Source organism: Pimephales promelas, chromosome 17 (genome assembly GCF_988280905.1).
Source record: "Pimephales promelas chromosome 17, fPimPro1.hap1.1, whole genome shotgun sequence".
Taxonomy (NCBI): Eukaryota; Metazoa; Chordata; class Actinopteri; order Cypriniformes; family Leuciscidae; genus Pimephales; species Pimephales promelas.
This window is the reverse complement of record NC_142785.1, coordinates 24,112,289-24,133,871: the sequence shown is the minus strand read 5'-3', so window position 1 is coordinate 24,133,871 and position 21,583 is coordinate 24,112,289. Positions and strand designations below refer to the sequence as shown.

Below are 21,583 nucleotides of genomic sequence, written 5' to 3'. Positions count from 1 at the left end.
ATTTGACATTAAAAGGCGTATGCTTAAAGTCATGAAACTACAAGGTGCTTCTTTGAAAGAGATTTTAATTCTGACATGTGTAATGTAACATATCCATGCACTTTTAATTTATTACTTAGCATACACAAAATCATGGTAGAGTTGGCATTTTTAGATTGTCTGACAAACATTAGAAAGTAATTAACAATGGGAGATTTTAACTTGACTTTGTCCACTTATTGAAAGAATGATTATGAAATTATGAAAAAAATAAAAGTATATAAACATATGAAATTGCATTTGGGTGGAGGCCTCTATAAAATAATCTGTGTTAGTTTTTGCTATCCACGGCTGACGTATGCTTCTCATTTGTCGCTTTGGATAAAGGCCTCCATCGAATACTGTAAATGTTCCAGGCTGTCCTAATCAGTGAGAACCTTGAAAAACACAGAACTCAATTAGTCAGTTCAGTTGTACTTTGTCCTACTTTTTCAAGAGAGAGTCATGCATCGTGACTTCTAAATGTAGTGGCTCACCTCCTTGGTGACCTCCTGATTTGCACCAAGTTTAAAACGACAGCAGATGATGTCAACAAAATACCCAATCAATCTGTGAAGCAGGTCTGTGTGAAGAAGAAGAAACGTCTATGAATATTTGGCTATGATTTGTCATGCTGCTGCTGCTCATGTTCACAAAAGTCTTTGCATACTCACATTAATAATACATTTTGTGAACTTGCTAATATGTTGGATAAACGACTTAACAATAAAAAATAAAATATACAACTTGCCTTAAACAATAAAAACATTTATTGTAACTGATTTAAACTTATATTTAGATTGTATAGTGTGTAAAAGTTACCTGAAGTTGAAAAGATTCCCCCAATGATGCCACACAATCTCACAAGAAACACAGAGAGAGGCATATGCTCCTCGCTCACGCTCACCATTAATGGACTCAGTTTATACTTAACAAAGATCCCAAATACACCATGGCTGCCTTTCTCCTGGATTACAACCCTCTCCTGTATGACAAGGCAACATGATCAACAGCAACACACACTTTCACAAAGATACACATGCATGCACAGGGTACACATACCCTTTCTGTAACAGAAAACTGGTGCATGTCCACTGAAACATTTGATGTGTGCAGCTTGGTGGGAACAACTGTGATAAAATACTGAAACAGCATATTTTCTGAAAACACAGATTAAAAACACATCTGCTGCTGTACTGCATGTAGAAAGTAATTATTTACATATGTTTACATTTATTTGCATACATCATAAGAAAAAGACCTACGCTCAAATGCAATTTTTTCTGTGCCATCAAGGGGATTGATGTGTCCAGGAACATCGTTTCCAAAAGACAAATGATCAATTCGATGTGAGAAGTTATATACAGCTGGAAAAAAATTAAAGATAATTGTGAATATAGGGATTGCAAAGTGTGAGCCCTCCATCTAGAGGATATCTAAAGAATTACATGATTTTTCAATTTGAATGTACTGAAATTTCTTTAAAAGTTGACAACCACATAATTGAAATAAAGACTGTTTAGAAATGGCACAATATTTCTCTAAAACAATTACAATGATATTTTGATGAGTAGGTAGGCTAATAGTAAGTAAACGTACCTTCATTTTTTAATAATGAAGCAAAATGGGCATGACCTCTGATAGTTTCAATTGGTCTGATGATTACATATCAACAAATAATTTAATGTAGAAGACATATTTATAAAAGCACCAGTATTTCTGTTGCTAAAAGTGTATACTTACTTGCCTAGTGTGATATGGAAGTTCCCTGCTACTTTACTCACATAGATTTGTCCATGTATCCTACATGCATTCTGGGGTTCGGATTCAGAATCATTTCTGTGCAAAGAAAATTAATTAATTGTTTGTAAGGGAAAAGCTTTCGTTCCATCGTGTTAAATTAAATGAATAAAATATAATGTAATATATTTCTGTTATGTGGGTTTAAATAATACCACGGTTGTTTACCAAAAATATCATTGCATCATGGACTTTATTGCATCATCACTGGACTTAGAGGTAAAGTTCACTTTGAAATTAATTTTTGGTATGTTTTAGCTTACCTCAAAGACATTCAAGATGTAGGTGTCTTTGTTTCCACAGTGGTTTCAATTTTGATTTTTCTCTTCGTATATCAGTCATACATAATGGAGGTCTATGGTCACCACCTCAAAGAGCATGCACAGAGAAGTCCAAATTAAACATGATTTAATGACTCAAAAATGTAAGTACACATTGATGGCCCAAGACACGAAACGAGCGGTTTGAAAATTAACAGTATTCGTTTTTACCTCTTTTAACCACAGCCACGTCCAAGTGATCTGAGGGCGTGTGTGCTTTGTGGCAGTGGTTACAAGAGGTAAAAACGATATAAATACATTTCGTTTTCTTACACAAACCACTCATTTCGTGTCCTAGGCCATCAATGTGTATTATATTTACGAGTCATTAAATCATGTTTAATTTGGACTTCTCTGTGCATGCTATTTGAGGTGGTGACCATAGACCTCCATTATATGACTGATAGACATGAACGGTGTGACCTAAAAATATCAAAATTGAAACTACTGTGGAAACAAAGACACCTACATCTTGGATGCCCTTGAGGTAACCTAAAACATACCAAAAATTATTTTCAAAGTGAACAATCCCTTTAATATTTTTGCAATTAATTAAACAGATATAGCCTACCCTGGAACTGGGTCAGAAAAGTATCCTTTCAACGCTGATTTAAAGAGTACGTCTTGAAGTGAACGCTCCTCCCTCAGATTGTTTTGAATCTGCTGTAAAATCCTTAGATACAATAATCAGAGATGAAGATTTATAATCCACACACATCTGGACAACTGTGCAAGTGATAACTGACAAACAAACAGTAGGCCTACGTACTGATACCACATTTGTCTCTTTGGAGAGGGCTCGAAGCTAACCTGAAAAACGAAATCACAAAACAGTTATTAACAGCTAATGAAATCTGAAATGCAGTGGATGGTTTGCAGTTACTTACAGGATCATATTTCAGTTCCTTTGACGCAATGACATTGCCAGCAATATCCAACACATCTGCACCCACCTCTAGACACGAATATGGTTTTAAAATCTTATCCGTGAGATTCGTTGATTGATTCAGAATAATGAATACAGTCTGGCCATAAAATATTTTGAAATATAACTCTAGTGCAGACAGATTCACTTACTTTCACATTTCATGGCAACTGTGATGTCAATTTTTATCTTCAATTTACTGCCAAAAATCAAAAACAGCAACAAAACAAAGTTAGGTCAGGTCCTATAATTTCTTTAAATGTGTTTTAGAAAAATCTCAATAAATATATAACTGTAAACACGCAAAAAAAAATACACACCTGGTAAAATCTGTGTCTACTTTATATTCATATTTCATCCATGTGTCCTGGTACACAAGATACTCTGATATGGCCAGAAGTGCCATGAGGATGAAAACAATCAGAGACACTGGAGAAGACAACCAAGAAGTCTTAATCAGAAACAGGTAATATTACAGGTAACAACTACTGTAATATTCAAACAGCAAATGTCAAAATTCACCTGTGCCTCCAAAAGCTGATGTTACAACACAGCTCTCTGGAACCTTGGGAAAGGCATCTATATCTTTCACTATATCGATAGTATTTCTTCTGCTCAGTCTTCTCATTGTAGTAATGTCAGTAGTCCTGTACTTGCAAAAACATGATGAAAAGGATAAGAGTTTAACTAAGGTATCACCATACTTCCCAAGGTGATTTGTGACAGTACATTAAGACAATAGTTTTTTTGTACAAGTTTTCTAAAATTCTATAGCCCGATTTCACAGATGGGGCTTAGATTAGGATTAGGCCTTAGTTCAATTTTAAGTTGATTTTATACACGCGCCTTAGAAAGAAAAAAAAAACCCAAACAAACAAACATTACTGCCGTGCATTTTTAGACAAAATGGCACTGGCATTTTAAGATACGTCAGTGAAAGTTGGTTTCTGGTAAAACAGCTCAGTAAAACAGTAAAACATATTTTAGGATTAGTTTTAAGCCTCGTCTGTGAACTGGGCATTCATTTTAATAAGCAAATGAGGCATTATCCAATTAAATATGCACTCATTTATTACAATTTCCAAAACAGAAATCTCAATATTATTGGATTAAGTCAAGTTTAAAATTCTTGCTTTATTTTATTGACATGAGTTAAAGACAGAAAAATCATTTTAATAACGTGTTATATGTTAGATTCCTCTGTATAATCATACAGAATAGCCTATAAATATGACACAACTGGAAAATTTGGTGTATGTAAGTGCTACTGACTTCTGCCTCAGTGCATGAGAAAAAAATAAATTCGATAAAACAACCTAAAGATCTATTGTAACTGAAATTTTGTAATTGACAGACCAGGCTTAAGCCTCAGACTAAATGCATGTTTGAGCGGTTTTAACTAAAAGTTTATAAAAACTATGCCCTGTCTGTGAAACTGGGTCTTAGTGCCTGTCTTTCCAACTTATTGCACAAAAGCAAACAGCTTGGCTTACTGTAAATATGATCATTCTTCCTGTTCACAACTGAAATAACTGTGATATTTAACTCCATTTCAGCACAATCTCTAAAAATAAAACTGACATTATAAGTCACAACAAGACTGATCCAAATGTAGATTAAATATGTCTTACCTTTTCCCCAAACACCTTTAAAACCAGGCTTTAAACACTTTCCAGTGGGACCGTCCATTTACTTCCATTCAAATATGCTGTTTTGCAACCACTGCCACATAGTGGAACAGCTGGTTTTACCAGCTAAACAAAAAAGCACATGGTTTCCGCAGCACAAAAGTGGAGTGACAGAACTGAAATACCTTGGCCTGATACATCCCTGGTTATGTTATTATGCTGTGTAAACTGGGTTTGTCATATCATGGTAAGCTTTAACCAGTTGGCAATTCATTTATGGTATGTTCTTTTGACAAAATAAATAAATATTGTATTCACAAGCACACATGCTTTAATCACAAACATAACACATGGGAGAACCACAGAAAAAACTAAACACAACCACATCCAACATAAGCCATAACAAAGAACCAAGGGAAATAAAGGCTTAATACACACAGTTCCTGGAGGGCCACAACCCTGCAGAGTTTAACTTAAACCCTAATTAAACACACCTGATCAGCTAATCAAGTCCTTCAGGCCCATTTGAAAACTGCAAGTGTGTGTGTTAAAGCAGGGCTCTGGGGCTCGTTCTTCGTACGTCGCTAACTCAGTTAGCTGGATTTGATTGTTGGCGATTTGCCATGATCTTGGATCGTTTGGTTCTTCGACGCTCATCCTGGACTTGCTGTCATAGCAACAGGTCCGTCAGCTTGAACCTGCTCGCGAGCAGGCTTATTTCATGTAAACAGGATTAGATCGCGGCTGATACGGGAAGTCCTTCAGCGCAGCGCGATAGTGTAGCTTAATTTCTGAGATTTATTTTTGTTTTCTCGTGAAACGATCGTCGTGAGGGTGTCGTTTAAATACATTATTATTTTGTTGGAAATGCACATTAATGTTCGATTCGATATCGGGCTTCAACAACAGCACAAAATGTTTGCATTGCCCTAAAATTATTTGCGAGTGGCTTCCTTTACATTATTGGAGATGCGGAGAACTTGATAAGCTTTCTGTCGTGCCATTCACAAAGTAGTGCTCTTAGTTTTTTTTTTTTGCCAACTTAGGGTATATTATAATTTTTAATGAAGATAATGCAATCATGATGACCATGTCGATTATGACTTACAGTCCCTCAGGCTTAACTTACGTGATTGGTGCCATACACTGTATACACACATGTTCCCATCAAGGCCTCAATGAAGGGATTTTGTGAGCAGAAAGGGGGCTTATACAGTGCAGCCAAATTACTATTACAATTTTTAATATTCCAGATTTGGAATATTATATCACTTTTTTTAAAAGGCATTTGACTGAGTAAAATCTTTTAGATGGTGTGTGACCATGTTATATCACAATCAGTGTGAAAGCAAAATGGCCAGGATCTGTGCATGACTCAAGAATTTTAAGAGATTCACATTTATGAACATTATTTGAACATGGTAAGGAAAATTATAAAAATCAAACTCACGGTATTACATACACTTATGCTGAGAACTGCATTTTTGCATTAAACAGGTGATTACAACAGGATCCTGCATGGAGACAGGTGTTTCATGACCCCATTCCCTGACCCAAACCCCAGACCAGTTACAATGCAGCTCTAGGACAAGGGCACACAATGACATGAGCTTTGGCCAATAAAGGGAAGATTTCAATGTCTAAAAAACCTGAGGGTTGCACCTGACAGGGCCTGTGACATTGCATGTGCCATATTACACAACACTGCCAACATCAGAAAAAAAAAAAAAAGTTTAATTAAGCCTAAAATAAAAGACAATACAAATTTGCAAAACTCTGTTTGCTTAGAGTTTTATTTCAATAGTTCTTTGTAAAGAAAAGCCAGTTATTCAGTCATCTTTTTAAAAGATATTATGCAAGGTCAGCAATAGTACTCTGTGTGATTTTACTCTGAAGTTTATTTTGAAGCAACTCTATTTCTAGTGCAATTTTTTCTTAGTCAAGTTCTGTTTCTCCCCCTGATTTTTGTTTTTTCAAAATACTCTATTTTCTGTTGAAGACTCATATAGGGAACAAATGCAACAAATAAAAAGCAAAAGTTGTCTACACTGCCCACCCCTGTATCACTGCTGTGTGCAGACTCTTCTGTAGGCCTTTCTGTACATGTGGACTTCTGTCAGAATGAAATAATAGGCACAAGTAGAAATCAATTAAAGCCATCAATTAAATTAAAGTACTTCCTCCAAAGGACAGTCATCTGAGAATTTTTCTTCACTCTCCAGTGCAATGTGATTGATAACTCATGGCAAAATATTTTTTACATTAACATAAGTTTATCAGTTTTTACTTTCACAAGACAAAGCAATTTATCATTACTCAAGATTTAACAGTTGAAATGACTAAACCAGACATTTGGATTATAGGTCTACTTCATTTAATGCAGCAACACATTATTTCACAGTGTACAAAGATAATTTAAATCTCATTTCCCAGTAATGAAGGTGTTGCTGCTACTGGTCCCTGATGTGGGTCTGGAAGAGCTGAACCCAGGGATGCCCTTCACAACAGGGCAATTCACATTCAACCCAAGGGTCAGCTCTTCTGCCAGGGTCAGGAGCATCATTATTATTTTTTTCTCAGCATTTTTCCTGTTTGCTTTTATAAACAGACAATCATTTATTTAACAGTGCCTTTTTAAAAGAGACTAGTAGGCCTATAAGGCCTTAAATTACCATTAGGTAGAATATTTTTGTACTTCACTTTCACCATGTTCATTATTATAGTGTGGTGATGACTCGACATTACAATGAACAAAGTAATTATGAAATTATGAAAATAAAAATAAAATAATAATAAGCTATTAAAACATCTAACATGGCCACCACAAACGCATTTAATTTGTCTTCTAGTTTTGCCAGCACTCTCTCCTGGCTTTTGCACACTTTGAGGTGTTCCTGGCGTTTTAATTAAAGACTGAAATTCGGCACCTTGCATTAAAAGCGCTTGCTCTGCTTGGGAGAAAAACTGGGCGTGTTCTTTGGCCATGCTGAACAGCCAATAGCAGCGCTGCTGATCACTGGTTCTGCTATCGATACATGTCCCCTTTTAAACCAACGCGAGAACGCGCAGTTATCTCAGATAACTCAATCCAGCGATACTAATCATAAACAACAGGTGTGTTCGAAGAACCCAATTAGCCGGATCATGATTAGCACGATGATATCATCTTAGATGACCTCATTTGATCTCGGATGTTTTAAGCAACGTACGAAGAACGAGCCCCTGGTTGGAACTAATCTCTGTAGGGCTGTGGCCCTGAGTTTGACACCCCTGAGCTAAATGAAACAGGTGAAACTAATCAGTAAATAAACTGTCACACACTATGGGCTGCATTTAAAAAAAATAGGCACCTGACTTGTTGACTTGCTGCCTTATAGCCAACAACTCTGCTTTTAGCTTTTGCGCATGAAAGTACCTCACAAAACTGATTTTGGGCAGACTTCTGAGGCAGCGTAATGATTTAATGATCTACAGCAAAACAGAGAGAGCTTTGGTGAGAACTAAGCAAATATTTAATTACTACAGTAGTAATTTCTCTCTAAAAATGACATCAGAAGTGGAAGTCATTGGTCAAAAACATTTACACACAAATTGGTCAGGAACCATAACTTTTCTGACACCATCTTTATTTTTCGTGATGAACTGCCTGTCACTAATGGAACACTGGGATATCAAAGAAAGTGACCGATACATTTTCTGCTTCCTTCAAAAATCGATCAGATGAAGTTATTTCAGTAGACAGGAAGTGAAGCTACAGTATTGGATTGGGATATGCCTTGACGCTTTCCTAACTTGGAATGAGTTATCCAAAGGCAGCATGTTGAAGTTATAAGAAACAGTGAAGGGGGAGAAGAACACCAAAACAGACTCTTTACAGCATTCAATCTTTATGTATTTTTTTAAATTTATTTTTTTATAGAATTTATTTTAATTTATTTTAGAGATTTTCGTTTTAAAATGTATGCACATTTAAATTGAACTTTTACTTTGAATTTCATTCTAATGGATTTACTTTATCTTAATCCACCATGTATAGCCTATTACTGTAACTGTTTTGTTTCTCGTGTCTATATCTGAAAATTGTAATGTAGATTTTGCCTTTAAATAAAGCAACACTACAAAATATGTTACGGTGCATTAATTTTATAGTTTATGTAAGAGGAAGGCTCCTCAATCACGTGAAGTTCTTAGGTCGCAGAGGTCGTTCAATTGCGCATGCGCACACATTTCCTAAAGCAGCACGAGGTCGAGGTGGTGTCAAGGGTAAGAACATCTCCATCTTTTATCTCTGCAATAAAACATTCGGGAAAGTTTAGTATTTCAATTTAATTTACACTTATCAAGTTTTCTAGGTAACTTAAGGGCAAGGGTAACTTGAATAGAAAACTTGCAATGTCGATTAATCTAGCAGGCCACGTGTAACCTTAAATCTGCGTCATTCTCAGTATCAATACTGACATTATTACATTTTTCATTACACTGGGTTTTGTAGTAATATAACATTAGTTCAGATAACTTTTATAGAAAAGGAAAGCATATCAGCATGTATTCAAGGCGTGAACTAACTTTTTGCACATCTGCTGCTAATGCACGGGCACAACACTTTTTTTATTTGTTTTTGCAAAAATGGGCAGTTCCGACACCAACATTTTAGATACCAGTGACAATTCACAATGTTTAGTTACAGAAATGTAAAATAACAGCGCATTGTTGTCTACACTGTATGAATTAACGTATTAATCGGTATACAATTTACAAGGCAAGTCAATAGCAGTTCGTGAAATACTTTTTGGGGCGAATATTTGCCACTTCATGAGCAAATACTGATGCTTTTTCCTTTTGTGTCGTTAACTGTCTTTGACTATGCTTACGCCGATAAGTTAATTAACGTTACTCGACATCACGGGGTTTTTGAAGCCCAAGAAGTGAAAAACGCTTAGTTCAATATTCGCGTGCTGTCTGAGATGCGTCACTGGCCTGTCAACTGTCCCCCTCGTTCATGTTCTCAGTCACAACATTGGATGACTACAATTCATTATAAATATTAACTTACAGGCCAACTGGTAATTGGCCCTCCACGTTCATTAAACCTTTGTCCGTTATCTTGCTTCATATACCTATCTGAAGCTGTAATTAAACACACCTGAACCGAATAGTGAACGTCTCTGGGTTCACTTGAAAATGACAGACAATTGTATTGTAGCAGATTGAGCGAGGAATAGGATTGACTACCCTATCTTCTCATACACACAGACATGCACACAAATTCATAATACTGACTAATAGTGTATATTATTTTACCTCACAGTGAAACCAAGGGAAGAATGAATCGATCTTTTACTCAGACTTTGGCGAGACCCAATCTCCCTCTGAGGAGACCTGCGACTGGACCGGGTTCACTTGGTCCTAGAGGACCAGCACCAGTAATTCAGGAGCACGCTCAAGAACATCTTCTAGCAAGTGATGTTCTAGATGGTATTGGTTAATTGTTTTTAAGCATTTTGTCATTGACTCTTTTGGGGGGGGGGGGGGGGAGAAACAATCTTGATCACTTTCTGTTTCTATTTCTTTAGATTCTAAAAGTGATGCTGTCAGAAAGGAGAGTGTGATTTCTGCAAAAAACAATGTATGTGATAATGCCTCTATATATGATTAAATGTGTATCTTTTCAAAATTATTATGTTTTTTAAGTCATACTATTCTTAATATGCTAACATTTGGTTGTTTAGCTATGTAGATATATTTGTAATATTTTTTTCCTCTTGAGACTTTAACCAGAGATCAGACAGCTTTGATAGATTTCTGCTGTAGTATCAATATTTAAAGCGTTTAACTGTTTTCCACAGTGTGGAGAGTTCTTGTCTCCCCCACAGACAGCAGGCTCCATGCTGGGCCCACTGGTAAAGTTGTGCAATTACTGCAGTCACCAGGGTAGGTTACTTTGCTTGATTTCAGTCAGTGTTCAACTTGCTTGCTTTTATTTTTAGGGCTGGTCCAAATACCTTTTTTGAGCTTTGAAGCTTCGGTAGTAATGAACATTGAATATTTGAAGCTTTGGATTCTCTATTTATTCGTCTGTCCGTTTGCATTTTGATTATTTTGAAAACCGTTCATCCAAACAACTTCACAAGGAAGTACAATGTCATATTTGTTGCAATATAGATAGGTAGGCGAGACGCAATCCGTTCAGAATTAATACACTTTTAATAAACTACAGAACAGCGCGAGCGGGAAGCGATTTGCCTCACGCGAGCAGAGTTCCGAGAACGGACACTGCAAAATACACACACACGCACACGCACACACACACACACAGAGGTCTGTTAAAGGAGAACTCTGGCACAAAATGAGCCTTTGGTCTAATAAAACTTTGGTACCTAGTTAACCGTTCTCTGAGATTTTGTTTTCATGATAATCAAATGTAAAGAGTTTAATCTCTAAAAACTGTTTAGTGTATAACGCTAGTATATGGAGGCATTTAATAAGTAAAAAATCGCTAGTTAATACCACTAACAAGGCTCAAAATAGCCCCACACTAACACATTAACATAATGAGGGTCCCTGCATGCAAAATGAAGCATTGAGAACTTTGTAAGTGTTTAGACCGTTTAATAAGAAGATACTTTATAAAGAGTCCACTTCGATAAGAACTTAATATAATATCAATATAAAGGCTTAATATATTTTAAATGGATGAGTTGTAAACCCCCCCCCCCCCCCCTTACAGTTGTCATGAAGGGCAAAATTAGTGACCAAAACTACTATTTGCCGTCAGGCTGTAAACGTGTTTTTTTTTCTGCTGTGAAGTTAGGCATTTTAACATGAGGGAGATACAGATTTGACTCACTTTTGCAGTTAGCCTCAAGCGGCCACTCGATGAATTGCAGTTTAATTGCAGTTTTTCCGTGTTGGTTTTAAGAGAGAGATGGGGAAGTTGCTGCTTTGTTGGACCATTTCTTTGGAAATTTAATTTTAGGCGTTTTCATAACCAGATAACGCTGCGTAAATGTTGTGGCATAATTGATTTTTGATGTGTGTGTGTGGTGCTACGCTTACCATTTCAAGATGAAATGACTGATAGTATGTTGCAAACATGTCTCTGATCAGCAGAATGAGTTGGTCATTTACTAGTGAAATTTCTTATTCCCTATTTTAGGAAACTTCAGGTGTACTCGTTGTAAAAAAACTTGCTACTGTTCTGTAGCTTGTCAGAGTCAGGATTGGAAAGCTCATCGACATGTCTGCAAGCCTAGTATCCCAGAAGCTACCAGGTACTAGATGTTCTCTGTTTATCAGTGTTATTTGCGTATTGGTTTCAAAGGTCAATGCGAAAATCTTTTTTCAATTATTTGATCATTTATTTATTTTTTTTCAGTGAGAAAATTAAGGAATCCACAGCTATGCCATCTGGAAATGGACTTGGTTGCCTTCAAGCTAAGGTACTCATAGTTGTAATGGGAACTTGCACTTGCAGTGGTTAGTTATTCCATGTAATTCCTTCAAAAAATTCTTCATTTACAGGAGATCTGTGTTGAGCTAAAGCCAAAGAGAATTTATCGTCGTGATTTGCGGAAGAACAATGTTTCCAAAGGAGCTGAGATACAGGTACTTTTCAGTAGGCCTATATTGCTTTATTCTTTATAGACTCTCTGCCTCACATAGCATCTTTTTTTTTCAGGGTACAGTGATTGACCTGAGGAACCCTGGGATGTTCTACATCCACCTACAGTCAATCGAGATGATGGAGTCCCTGAAAAACATCACTGCAGAGCTCCAGAAGGCTTATAGCACTTCATTTGCACTTAATCCTGAATACAAGCCTGAAATTGGGGAGCTCTGTGCTGTTAAATTTTTACTTGATCGGGTGAGGCACATAGTTACATTTTAATCAAAGTTGTCAGAGAACCAGAGTGATTAGTTTTTATTGAAATATGCATCAATGTCTTAAATCAGTGCAGTGTGTAGCTGGTCAAGTTTGTTTCATCTTAAAGCATTGACTAGTGAGTATTGTTGTGCTCAGTTTGTTCTTTTTCATCCTGAATTAGAACTGGTATCGAGCTGAGGTTCAGTCAGTTGATGTGGCCCACAAAACTGCTAGTGTATTTTACATCGACTTTGGGAATGAGGAGAATGTTACACTTGACAACATAAGGCCTCTCTCTGACAATATCGATGCTGCACCACCATTTGTGAGTTACATGTCCATTACATAATATATTATTATAAGTTCCATTTTATTTTTAGTATTATTGTTGCTTCCATATATTTCTGAATGTATGTATATTATATATTGGGGCTGGGAAAAAAATTCCACTAACTATTGTGATTTTTATTTTGTTAAATTCCAGAATCATTATTAATTCATATTAAATTGTTTTTTTTTTAAACCTTGCTTAGATATGCATTTATAATAACGTAATATTGACAGAACGCGAAAGACGGAACTCTGAAGCGTGGAAGTGCAGTGGCACCCAAGTATCATGATTGGATAGATGTTTCGTTCCAGCCCAATTATATATACATATACTCTACACACACACATATATATATATATATATATATAGTAACTGCCAAATAAAATGTCTATTTAAATGTTTGATATCTCTGTTAAGCCACTATGAAATTATACTGCTCAGCTCTTGTTAAATAACAGCAGTTCATCTCATGCTTGTTCCAAAGCTGCTTTGTTGTTTTTACAGGCTTTGCAGTGTTGTGTTGCTGGGGTAAAGCCTGTGACAGGAAGTTGGACAGGCGAATGCACTATTGCTTTTAGGCAGATTATTACTGGAAAGAGCCTCACTTTCACGGTGTTGGACATCATGAATGATGGAGCTTTGCTTGCTGTAGATGTTCCTCTTGGCGCACTTGGTAGGACATACATGGTTCTTTGGAGAGCTTTATTTGAAATGAGGAAGATGTTCAACAAGATGTGTGTGTATATATATATATATATATATATATATACATACTGTATATATTTTATTTATTTTTTTATTGCTACAGGAATGAGCATGAGCACTTTTCTCATAGACCAAGGCTATGCTATAAAGGAGGATGTTGGTGTCAAACCACAGACTGAACACAACATCAGTGAGTTGCTGACTCATCTGTTTTTTTGTTTTTTTTTTGTTGGTTTTTTTATATATATAAATTATTCACTCAATTTTCATGTTATTTTTTTTTTCATCCTGATCTATTCGTATCTTTTCTTTAGATTCATTGCTGAAGGCATCGTTTGAAAATTTCAAGCGCTTGTCTGGAGGAAAGAATGAGAACTCTGAAGCAAGGCCTCCAGAGCCGTTGACTCAAGGAGTGGGTGACACATTCACTGCAGTGGTCACCCACATCCAGTCTCCCTCAGAGATCCTCTGTCAGAAGCTTGAAAATGCCAGTAAGCTTTCTGCAACTTGATTTAAAACACAATTTTACCTCAACTAAACATTTTTCATGGTATTTTTATAACATGACCTTTGGTGCATATACTACTGTTCAAGGTGGTGTTTTTTTTAAAGTCTGCATGAAACGGAAGTTGAGTGTCATTTTTTTCCTTTATGTGACATATATCCGAGTGAAACGGCTTCTGAAATTAGAAAAACATGTAGGGCAGGGCTTGATTTCATCCTTCTGGAATTGATTGGATCGTTGAAGGTTGGGCATTGCAAACAAAATGAAGGCAGATTTGAATATGATTCTCTGAGAGGCGGTGCACCGATATCCGCACCCTCATTGGATCGTTTCATTGGAGGGAAGGGCAGGGCTCCAGACTAACTTTTTTACTAGGAGCGCTGTTGCCCCTGACTGAAAATTTTAGGAGCGCAAGCAGAAGATTTAGGGGCACACCTTAAATCAGCTTGCAATGCAATTATTTAAATTTCCCCCAAAATAACTGTAATACTGACAAATTCTTTAATTATAAATAGACTTAACATTATGATATGCTGTTTTATTTTACGTTCAAAGGACAACAAAAAAAAAATTCTGGTGGCTGACAATAAATCACTAATCTTAATTTAGGGTGTAGATGAAATTAACTTTAGTTATTATCGTTCATAATGTCTTAATATTAATTAATAAAAGTAGTGAAAATATGTGTATGGAGTGAAAATAGCCAATAAACATCCTACTGTTAATGGTATTATTATTATTTTTTGAGTGTTTAAATAAGAGTTTTCCAACATCTTAAAATTTTTCGTTTTAGGACAATCTTTAAAGGATGAACAAAAAATGTGTTGGTAACTCTTAATGATCCCAAACTCTTGAATGGTAGTGTACACTATATATGTGTGTGTGTGTGTGTGGAAAGACATTTTTGCTTTGCTCCTGCAATGTTAGCATCCTCTGTTAAAAATTTCTTCCTTTTTTAAAATATACTGCACTTTCAGTATGTTGATTATCTGATGTTATCTTCATGTATTCAGGTATAATCCAGCAGTTGCAGGTGAATTTAAGGGAGCACTGCTCAAACACTCCGGCCAATGAGATATTCAGACCTGCGCCAGGAACTGTCTGCTGCTCACTGTTCTCTGGTCAGACCTGTGTTGTTTTCTTTACCTTTTGATTCATGTAAAAATGTGTAAAGTGCACTTTCCCAATGGTGAATGGGACTGGGGGAGGTTGAACTAAAAATGCACTTTAAAAGTGGTATCTTCTGAAACCATCTCCTCATGCATTACAGAGGACAACCAGTGGTATAGAGCTAAAGTTCTGGCATATTCCTCTGAGGATTGCGTGTGTGTCGGATACATAGATTTTGGAAACTCTGAGGTAGTTGAGTTAACTCGCCTACGACCAATCAACAAGGATCTGTTGGCTTTAGCAACTCAAGCAATCCCCTGTTCTCTGGCAGGTATAGTGCAATAAATCATTCACTGAATATCTGTAATTGGCTCAGAATATATTGATTTGCATGGGGACATTTTCAGATTGATTTCTTTATTAACATGTTCATATTGTTCCAGGTATAAAGTCTCCAACAGACAACTGGTCAGAGGAGGCCATTTTGATGTTGAAACGTCTGGCCTGCAACCGCTTCATTCGGGTTGAAATTCTGGGTAAGAAGGATGGTAGGGCTTTGGTGTCCATGATCGATGAGACTAGTGACCCTGAGACCAATGTCGCTGACTTGTTGGTTAGCATGGGTTATGCTGCCATTGAGAGTTTGGAGACCGAGAAGAATGTACCAGCTCAGGCATCCTTCCCTGAAATGCCATGTAAGTTCAGAACCTTTTGTAATTCGAGCCATTTCTGATCTTTTTCAAAAGGATAATGCAGGTCAATATCTTTTAACTTTATGCTAGCCCTCAGTCTGCCTGTTGAGAAAATGGAGTGGACTTGTGCTGAACTTCCCAACGATGACCAAAAGGTGGAGCTGGTGATTAGTACTTTGAAGAGCCTGGATGAATTCTACTGTTACAACTACAGTAGCGGTGCGACTGTCATCAGTTTTGTTCTTTCTACACTGTGTGAATCATCATGTTAGTAATTATTTTATTTCTGTTTGGCAGATTCTAACGTCCTGACGGCGCTGTCCTATGAGCTCCAAAAGCATTGTGAATTGGCCAAAGCTCCCTTTACACCAACTGTGGGAGAACCATGTTGTGCTCTCTTCAAAGGTGAGAGCTCTTAAGCTCTTTTTTTTTTCATATTCAAAATTATTTTGAATTAATGAAATAAATTTTATTTACAAGAAGCAGAGTTGACCAACTAACATTTAAGATGCTACATATACACCATTGTTAAAGTTTGGTGTCCATTGGTGATTTGGAATTGTGATTTAATGATTTGGATGGAATTGTAAAGGAACATTTGCTTGCCAAGCTTGGATTTATCAAAATACAGTTTAAAAACTAAAATATTATGAAATATAACCATTTATTGTAATATATTTTTAAAATGTGATTCCTTTATCACATGATCCACCAGAAATCAATCTAATATGCTGATTTGGTGCTCAAACATTTCAATGTTAAAAGCAGCTGATATATATTTTTTTCAGGGTTCTTTGATTGAATATTAAAGGGGTCATTGGATGCCCATTTTCCTCAAGTTGGTATGATTCTTTAGGGCCTTCATGTAAAGTTTGTAACATACTTTGGTTAAAATTCCTCAATGGTTGTGTTGGCAACCTGCCTTGGTGGACAGAATACAAATGGGCTAAGGGCAGAAATATGCTAATACGGGACAGTCCGTCAGCGGTCCAGGGCGGAGCATGAGCAAAATGATATCATATTGCTAAGAAAACCTAAACAACTTGATTGAGAGTTTAGGCTTTTTGAGGATAAAAAGAAAAGGAATGAATGGATTTTATTCACTGTATGATGGTTGTGTCCACACACTGCAAAGATGCATTTAATGCAAACGCCATATAAAAGTGAATTTTGCATCCGATGACCCATTTAAAAAGAATTTTTGAAATCGACATCTTGTGTAACACTGTTAGTCTTTACTGTCACTTTAGATCAGTGTAATGCATCCTAGCTTGAACAGGATTAAGAAACTTTTAAATGGTAATGTAAATCCAATTTTCAATGTTTTTGCTTCCTGTTTGCAGGAGATGGCCAGTGGTACAGAGCCATGGTATTAGAAGTGTGTGGAGAGGGTAAGGCAAGAGTTTATTTTGTGGACTATGGGAACTTCTGTGAGGTGGAGGCAGCAAATCTGAAGGCCATCACCCAGAGTCTGCTCAAGCTGCCTTTCCAAGCAATCCGCTGCTGGCTTGCAGGTATTTTTTTTTTGTGTAGATATAAATTATAAATTTGTTTTGTTGTAAGTGCATTGTACACATGGCCAACAAGCACTGTGTGCAGGTGTCGAACCAGTGGAGGGTCAGTGGAGTAAAGAGGCGATGCACAAGTTTCAGGCTCTTTGTGCCAGTCAGCCACTGAGTGGCAGAGTGCTGTCCATTACTGAGAAGGGTTATGGGATGGAGCTAGAGAGCGCTGGTCAAAACATTTCTGCTGTGCTAATTTCTGAGCACCTGGCTAGACCTTGTGGACCGGTGAAACAGCCTCCACTGCAGCCAACTAAACCCATCAATCAGATTGAGGATCTGCCCACTCTAAAACCCATTGATCAGAATCCACCTGTTAAAGAGCCTTTGAAACTGAACAACAACAGTGGAGCTGCCAGTGCACCAGACGTTTCAACTGCATTTAGTAAGTTAGTATAACTGATGTTAAAAGATGGCTTTATTGTTTTTTTTAAATGCTAGTACTAGTAATATGCAACTCACTTTTATTGTTTACGGTCATTTAAATAATGTTCACTGTCGTTTAGGTGACCCTTTTCCTTTGAATTGGAAGACGTTGGAGCTGCATTGCAGTGACACGTTCCAACCAAGGGTAGCAGCAGTGATCAGCCCAAGTCTCTTTTACATAATGAATCCTGGACAAGGTGTGTACTCGTATTGTAGCATTTAAAGCATAAAGTCTAGCGACTATTATTTTGGTTATATTATTATATATGGTTGTACCATTAGAATGATGCTTCTTTATGTTAAGCTGAATTTGTGTTCCTCCTAGTGAATGCAGAGGGTCTGAATGCCATTATGACTGATGTTGCGAAGTACTGCAGCAAACAGCCAATCCCCAATCAGTGCCACCCTTTACCAGGAGCTGCCTGCTGCGCACAGTTCTCAGGTCAGTTTGACCTTCACCCCTGTGGCTTATCTGGGTGGCAAGGTTTCTATTTCAAATAAATGTTGTTCTTTTAAACTTTTTTTATTTTTTTTTTATTTAAAGAATCCTGAAGAAATGCATCACGGTTTCTACAAAATACATTCAGCACAATGTTTTCAACTTTGATAATAACAAGATGTTTCTTGAGCACCAAATCAGAGTATTAGAATGATTTCTGAAGACTGGATTTATAGCCGCTTTACCAGCAAAGAAATAAATTACTTTTTAAAATGTATTAAGAAAGAAAAGTTATTAAATTCCAGGTCCATATAAAAATGACACCTGTAGTGGAACTGCAGCTTTTAAACCACAGCTGTAAAAGTGTGTGTGTGTGTGCAATAACCCCCTGTATAATTGATTTTAAAATAGTTTTTTTTTTTGTAAATCTCACATTCTATGTCAATGTTAATTTTAAGAGAGCGTTGTTCCTGTAATGTGTTTTTAGTTTCATGTTGTCATGTGGTCGAGCTACTGATATCCCCTTGATGTGTTCTTAAATCAATGAAATTTAACTCTTTTGTTCAGGTGACAAAAACTGGTACAGAGCTGTTGTGTTGGAGGTGACGACCAAACATGCACATATAATTTACGCCGATTATGGGAACATGGAAACAGTCCCTGTCTCCAGTATCCTTCCTATCTCCAAAGAACTTCTCCAGCATCCATTTCAGATCGTCAGGTGTGGACTGGCAGGTAAGACTTTCACTTGTCTGAATATGCACAAATCATTGCTGATGTTAAAACCCTTGTTAGGCTGGAAGGGTGTGATGTAGATTTCAGAATCAGTTTTTTTTTTTTCCCCAAATTTTTTTTCTCAAATAATCAAACATGCACAATCGTGTCACATAACACACTTCAAGATGTTAAGATTGTCTTGTTTTTTTCATTCCCAGTCTCCTTGTAGACTTGTTTCTCATTGCCTATTATGAAAGTACTGATGTAATCCTAGTCATAATCCTGATTTAAAATCCTATTTAAATGTTTATCATCGTGACGACCCCAATGTGTCTGCTAACAGATTGAGAGGTTTAAGATTAGATCTGAAAACGTCTCAACATACACTTTAACAGGTAATCTGTGCCAAATATCAGAACGGACTAGTGATGCTCATTTCGGTTAATTTTCCTAATGAAATTTTCCCGATTTCATCCAGTCCTTCCAGTTGCATAGTTCGCCGATGCTAGGCTACCACTAGTCAACGGTAACTGCTAGCCTGTCATTATAAACAGTTTTACCCACTCCACAATACACCAAAAGCAAATAAGCTATAACGCCAGGCTATCGATTTAAATGTCTATTGAGAGAATAATAAAATCAAAGTACTCTTGTACTTCAACGATCGCATTACATTTACAGGAACTAGTTTCTCAGCAGCGGCGGAATTTTACTTTACTCCGGTTAGTAGTACTGGGCCGAAAAATAAACACTGAACCCAAGCACACCACAGTCGGTAGTGTAACTACCTGTACTATCTCTCTCTTGGTTGCCTAGGTAACTTAATATTTGACTTAATATTATAAAACTTAACTGTTTAACTGATATTAATCGGTCAATTTACTTAACTTTTTTTCTCGCTCTAATTGATAAATTGGGGATAAATTGGCCTATAACTTTTGAAGAGCCATGATTGTATTTTTTTATTTTTTTTCCCTCCACAGGTAAAGAGCACTTTCCTACAGTGTGGCCCACTGAAGTTTTGGAACTCTTTGGGATTCAGTTGAGTGGGGGCGTCCTTGCAAATCTGCAGGGCTTTGATGGGACCTCCAACCTGCTAACCCTTACCCAGCAGTCAGGTCAAGGTGACAGAGATATTAATTCCATCATCTTTGGAGCTCTGCAGAAAGGACAGAGCGAGGCTAACTCAAAGCTGCCTTCCATTGTCAATGAGGAGAAAAAGGATCTAGATAAGAGCCAGACACAACCTGTCAGCTCAAACAAGACTGCAGATAAAACTCAATCTGCAGGTATGGAGAAACATGACCTGAAAGATCAAGCCCCGCCTTTAAGTACCAGCCACAGGCTTGAGGAACCAGGTGAGGAACATTGAGCAGAATTCATGTTGGCAAAACTAAGTATTAATGTAGGTGTTTACTGGGCTTGCGCAATAATTGGTCCAGGATATGTAGCAATGAAATTCTGGTGCACAGGTGCTGTTCCACCTGGTGTTCTCAGCTGTAACTCAAAGGTGTTATTTAAAAGGAGCCTTGTCATCATATCCAGTGAAACAGGTTTCAAACATTTATGTCTAATTTCAGAAAACATGCCCAAGACTACGGCTGTAGTGGAATGCACTGAGGCACAAGACATTACAAGCTCAGAGGGCAGCACTGGTGGGTATTAGCGTTTCTGAGACTGATAACTTGCAAAGGATTGTAAACATGTTGACAATGACATTTGTAATCAGTAAGGACAAGTCACACCGCACTGATAGATTTTGAAACACTTTGTTGGGTTTTGTCGGATCAGTGTGTTCGGCCTCTGGTGTTGGTTGGCACCTGTTTGAGTTGTGACATGCAGCACTGTAATTCTGGTGATTTTTTTTTCCATGTTGGTCGTGTCCGTCAGTGCATTGTGAATTGGCCTTGACAGTCAGATATTGAGTAGTTTAGCCTAGTGCACAGCTGCTGATTTTTTTTTAAGCGGCAACCTGTCTGTAGTTTTATGAGCTTTAAAATATAAATGTTCTAATTAACCAAATTAAACATCTTTTTGAAATATGTCTTTCTTTCTAGCTCCTCAATCATGCTGTTGTCTTGAGTTGAAGCAAAAGGTTTGGAAAGCTGCAATTACTTTTTTTTTAGGTTATGCATAGTTTTACTTAATATTTAAATGGCTTATTCTATTGATTTATTTAATTATTTTTCCCTCTTCAGGTTGACCATATTGAGAAATTGATTCTGCTCCTCGTCAAACAAGCTGGTGGAACCAAATAGTGACTTAAGATCTTCATTGTCTAGTAGCTTTTATCTTTAGAGAAGTGTGAAAATATTTTATTTTTGTTTTATTGAACTAATATTGTTGCTATTGTTTTATAGCCTATATAATGTTTGTGATTTTATTTAAGCCAAGAGAGAATGTAACTAATCGTGAATAATGCAGCATTGTCATTCAGTTTTCCAGTTCCACATTGTCAGTTTTGTTTTTCTATGGCCAGTTTTGTTCGTTTGTGTGTGCCAGTTTGATTAAAAAAGTATTTAAGTTTGTTTGGAGCCATTT

At 36.9% G+C, this 21,583-nt stretch overlaps 2 protein-coding genes across 5 annotated transcripts; one reads left to right on the top strand and one right to left on the bottom strand.

The window, feature by feature from the left end:
* Nucleotides 1-67: 67 nt before the first annotated feature.
* Nucleotides 68-5,129, bottom strand: LOC120474590 (endoplasmic reticulum-Golgi intermediate compartment protein 2). 3 transcript variants are annotated; one of them, XM_039665006.2, is made up of 14 exons: nucleotides 4,695-5,126; nucleotides 3,586-3,710; nucleotides 3,384-3,492; nucleotides 3,216-3,262; nucleotides 3,026-3,093; nucleotides 2,908-2,948; nucleotides 2,710-2,811; nucleotides 1,762-1,857; nucleotides 1,618-1,673; nucleotides 1,284-1,385; nucleotides 1,081-1,178; nucleotides 841-1,003; nucleotides 516-601; nucleotides 68-416 (listed from the first exon to the last, which is right to left on the bottom strand). In XM_039665006.2, the coding sequence occupies exons 2-14, from the start codon at nucleotides 3,689-3,691 to the stop codon at nucleotides 402-404; spliced, it is 1,089 nt and encodes a 362-aa protein (XP_039520940.1). In that variant the 5' UTR covers nucleotides 3,692-3,710; nucleotides 4,695-5,126; the 3' UTR covers nucleotides 68-401. The 3 variants fall into 3 exon arrangements, with proteins under 3 accessions (XP_039520940.1, XP_039520941.2, XP_088978342.1); XM_039665007.2 differs by lacking the exon at nucleotides 68-416 and having other exon boundaries at nucleotides 498-601; nucleotides 3,586-3,715; nucleotides 4,695-5,129; XM_089122216.1 differs by lacking the exon at nucleotides 68-416 and having other exon boundaries at nucleotides 498-601; nucleotides 4,695-5,128.
* Nucleotides 5,130-8,063: 2,934 nt separating this feature from the next.
* Nucleotides 8,064-21,576, top strand: tdrd1 (tudor domain containing 1). 2 transcript variants are annotated; one of them, XM_039665002.2, is made up of 26 exons: nucleotides 8,064-8,184; nucleotides 10,000-10,166; nucleotides 10,265-10,317; nucleotides 10,538-10,622; nucleotides 11,848-11,962; nucleotides 12,067-12,130; nucleotides 12,213-12,296; nucleotides 12,370-12,555; nucleotides 12,737-12,880; nucleotides 13,391-13,559; nucleotides 13,695-13,781; nucleotides 13,906-14,082; nucleotides 15,110-15,217; nucleotides 15,367-15,537; nucleotides 15,650-15,901; nucleotides 15,989-16,117; nucleotides 16,196-16,303; nucleotides 17,242-17,412; nucleotides 17,498-17,845; nucleotides 17,967-18,083; nucleotides 18,212-18,328; nucleotides 18,893-19,060; nucleotides 20,026-20,400; nucleotides 20,623-20,697; nucleotides 21,100-21,137; nucleotides 21,241-21,576. In XM_039665002.2, the coding sequence occupies exons 2-26, from the start codon at nucleotides 10,016-10,018 to the stop codon at nucleotides 21,298-21,300; spliced, it is 3,552 nt and encodes a 1,183-aa protein (XP_039520936.2). In that variant the 5' UTR covers nucleotides 8,064-8,184; nucleotides 10,000-10,015; the 3' UTR covers nucleotides 21,301-21,576. The 2 variants fall into 2 exon arrangements, with proteins under 2 accessions (XP_039520936.2, XP_039520935.2); XM_039665001.2 differs by lacking the exon at nucleotides 8,064-8,184 and adding an exon at nucleotides 8,853-8,954.
* The last annotated feature ends 7 nt before the right edge of the window (nucleotides 21,577-21,583 follow it).

Bases quoted from the DNA above. Each gene is read 5' to 3' on its own strand.
- LOC120474590 (XM_039665007.2), bottom strand. From the start codon at position 3,691: ATGAGAAGACTGAGCAGAAGAAATACTATCGATATAGTGAAAGATATA. The intron at 1,858-2,709 runs GTAGGCTATATC...TTCTTTGCACAG, and splicing joins TTTTCTGACCCAGTTCCAGG to AAATGATTCTGAATCCGAAC. The intron at 1,004-1,080 runs GTATGTGTACCC...CTTGTCATACAG, and splicing joins AGTTTTCTGTTACAGAAAGG to GAGAGGGTTGTAATCCAGGA.
- tdrd1 (XM_039665002.2), top strand. From the start codon at position 10,016: ATGAATCGATCTTTTACTCAGACTTTGGCGAGACCCAATCTCCCTCTG. The intron at 15,538-15,649 runs GTATAGTGCAAT...ATATTGTTCCAG, and splicing joins AATCCCCTGTTCTCTGGCAG to GTATAAAGTCTCCAACAGAC. The intron at 16,118-16,195 runs GTGCGACTGTCA...TCTGTTTGGCAG, and splicing joins CTGTTACAACTACAGTAGCG to ATTCTAACGTCCTGACGGCG.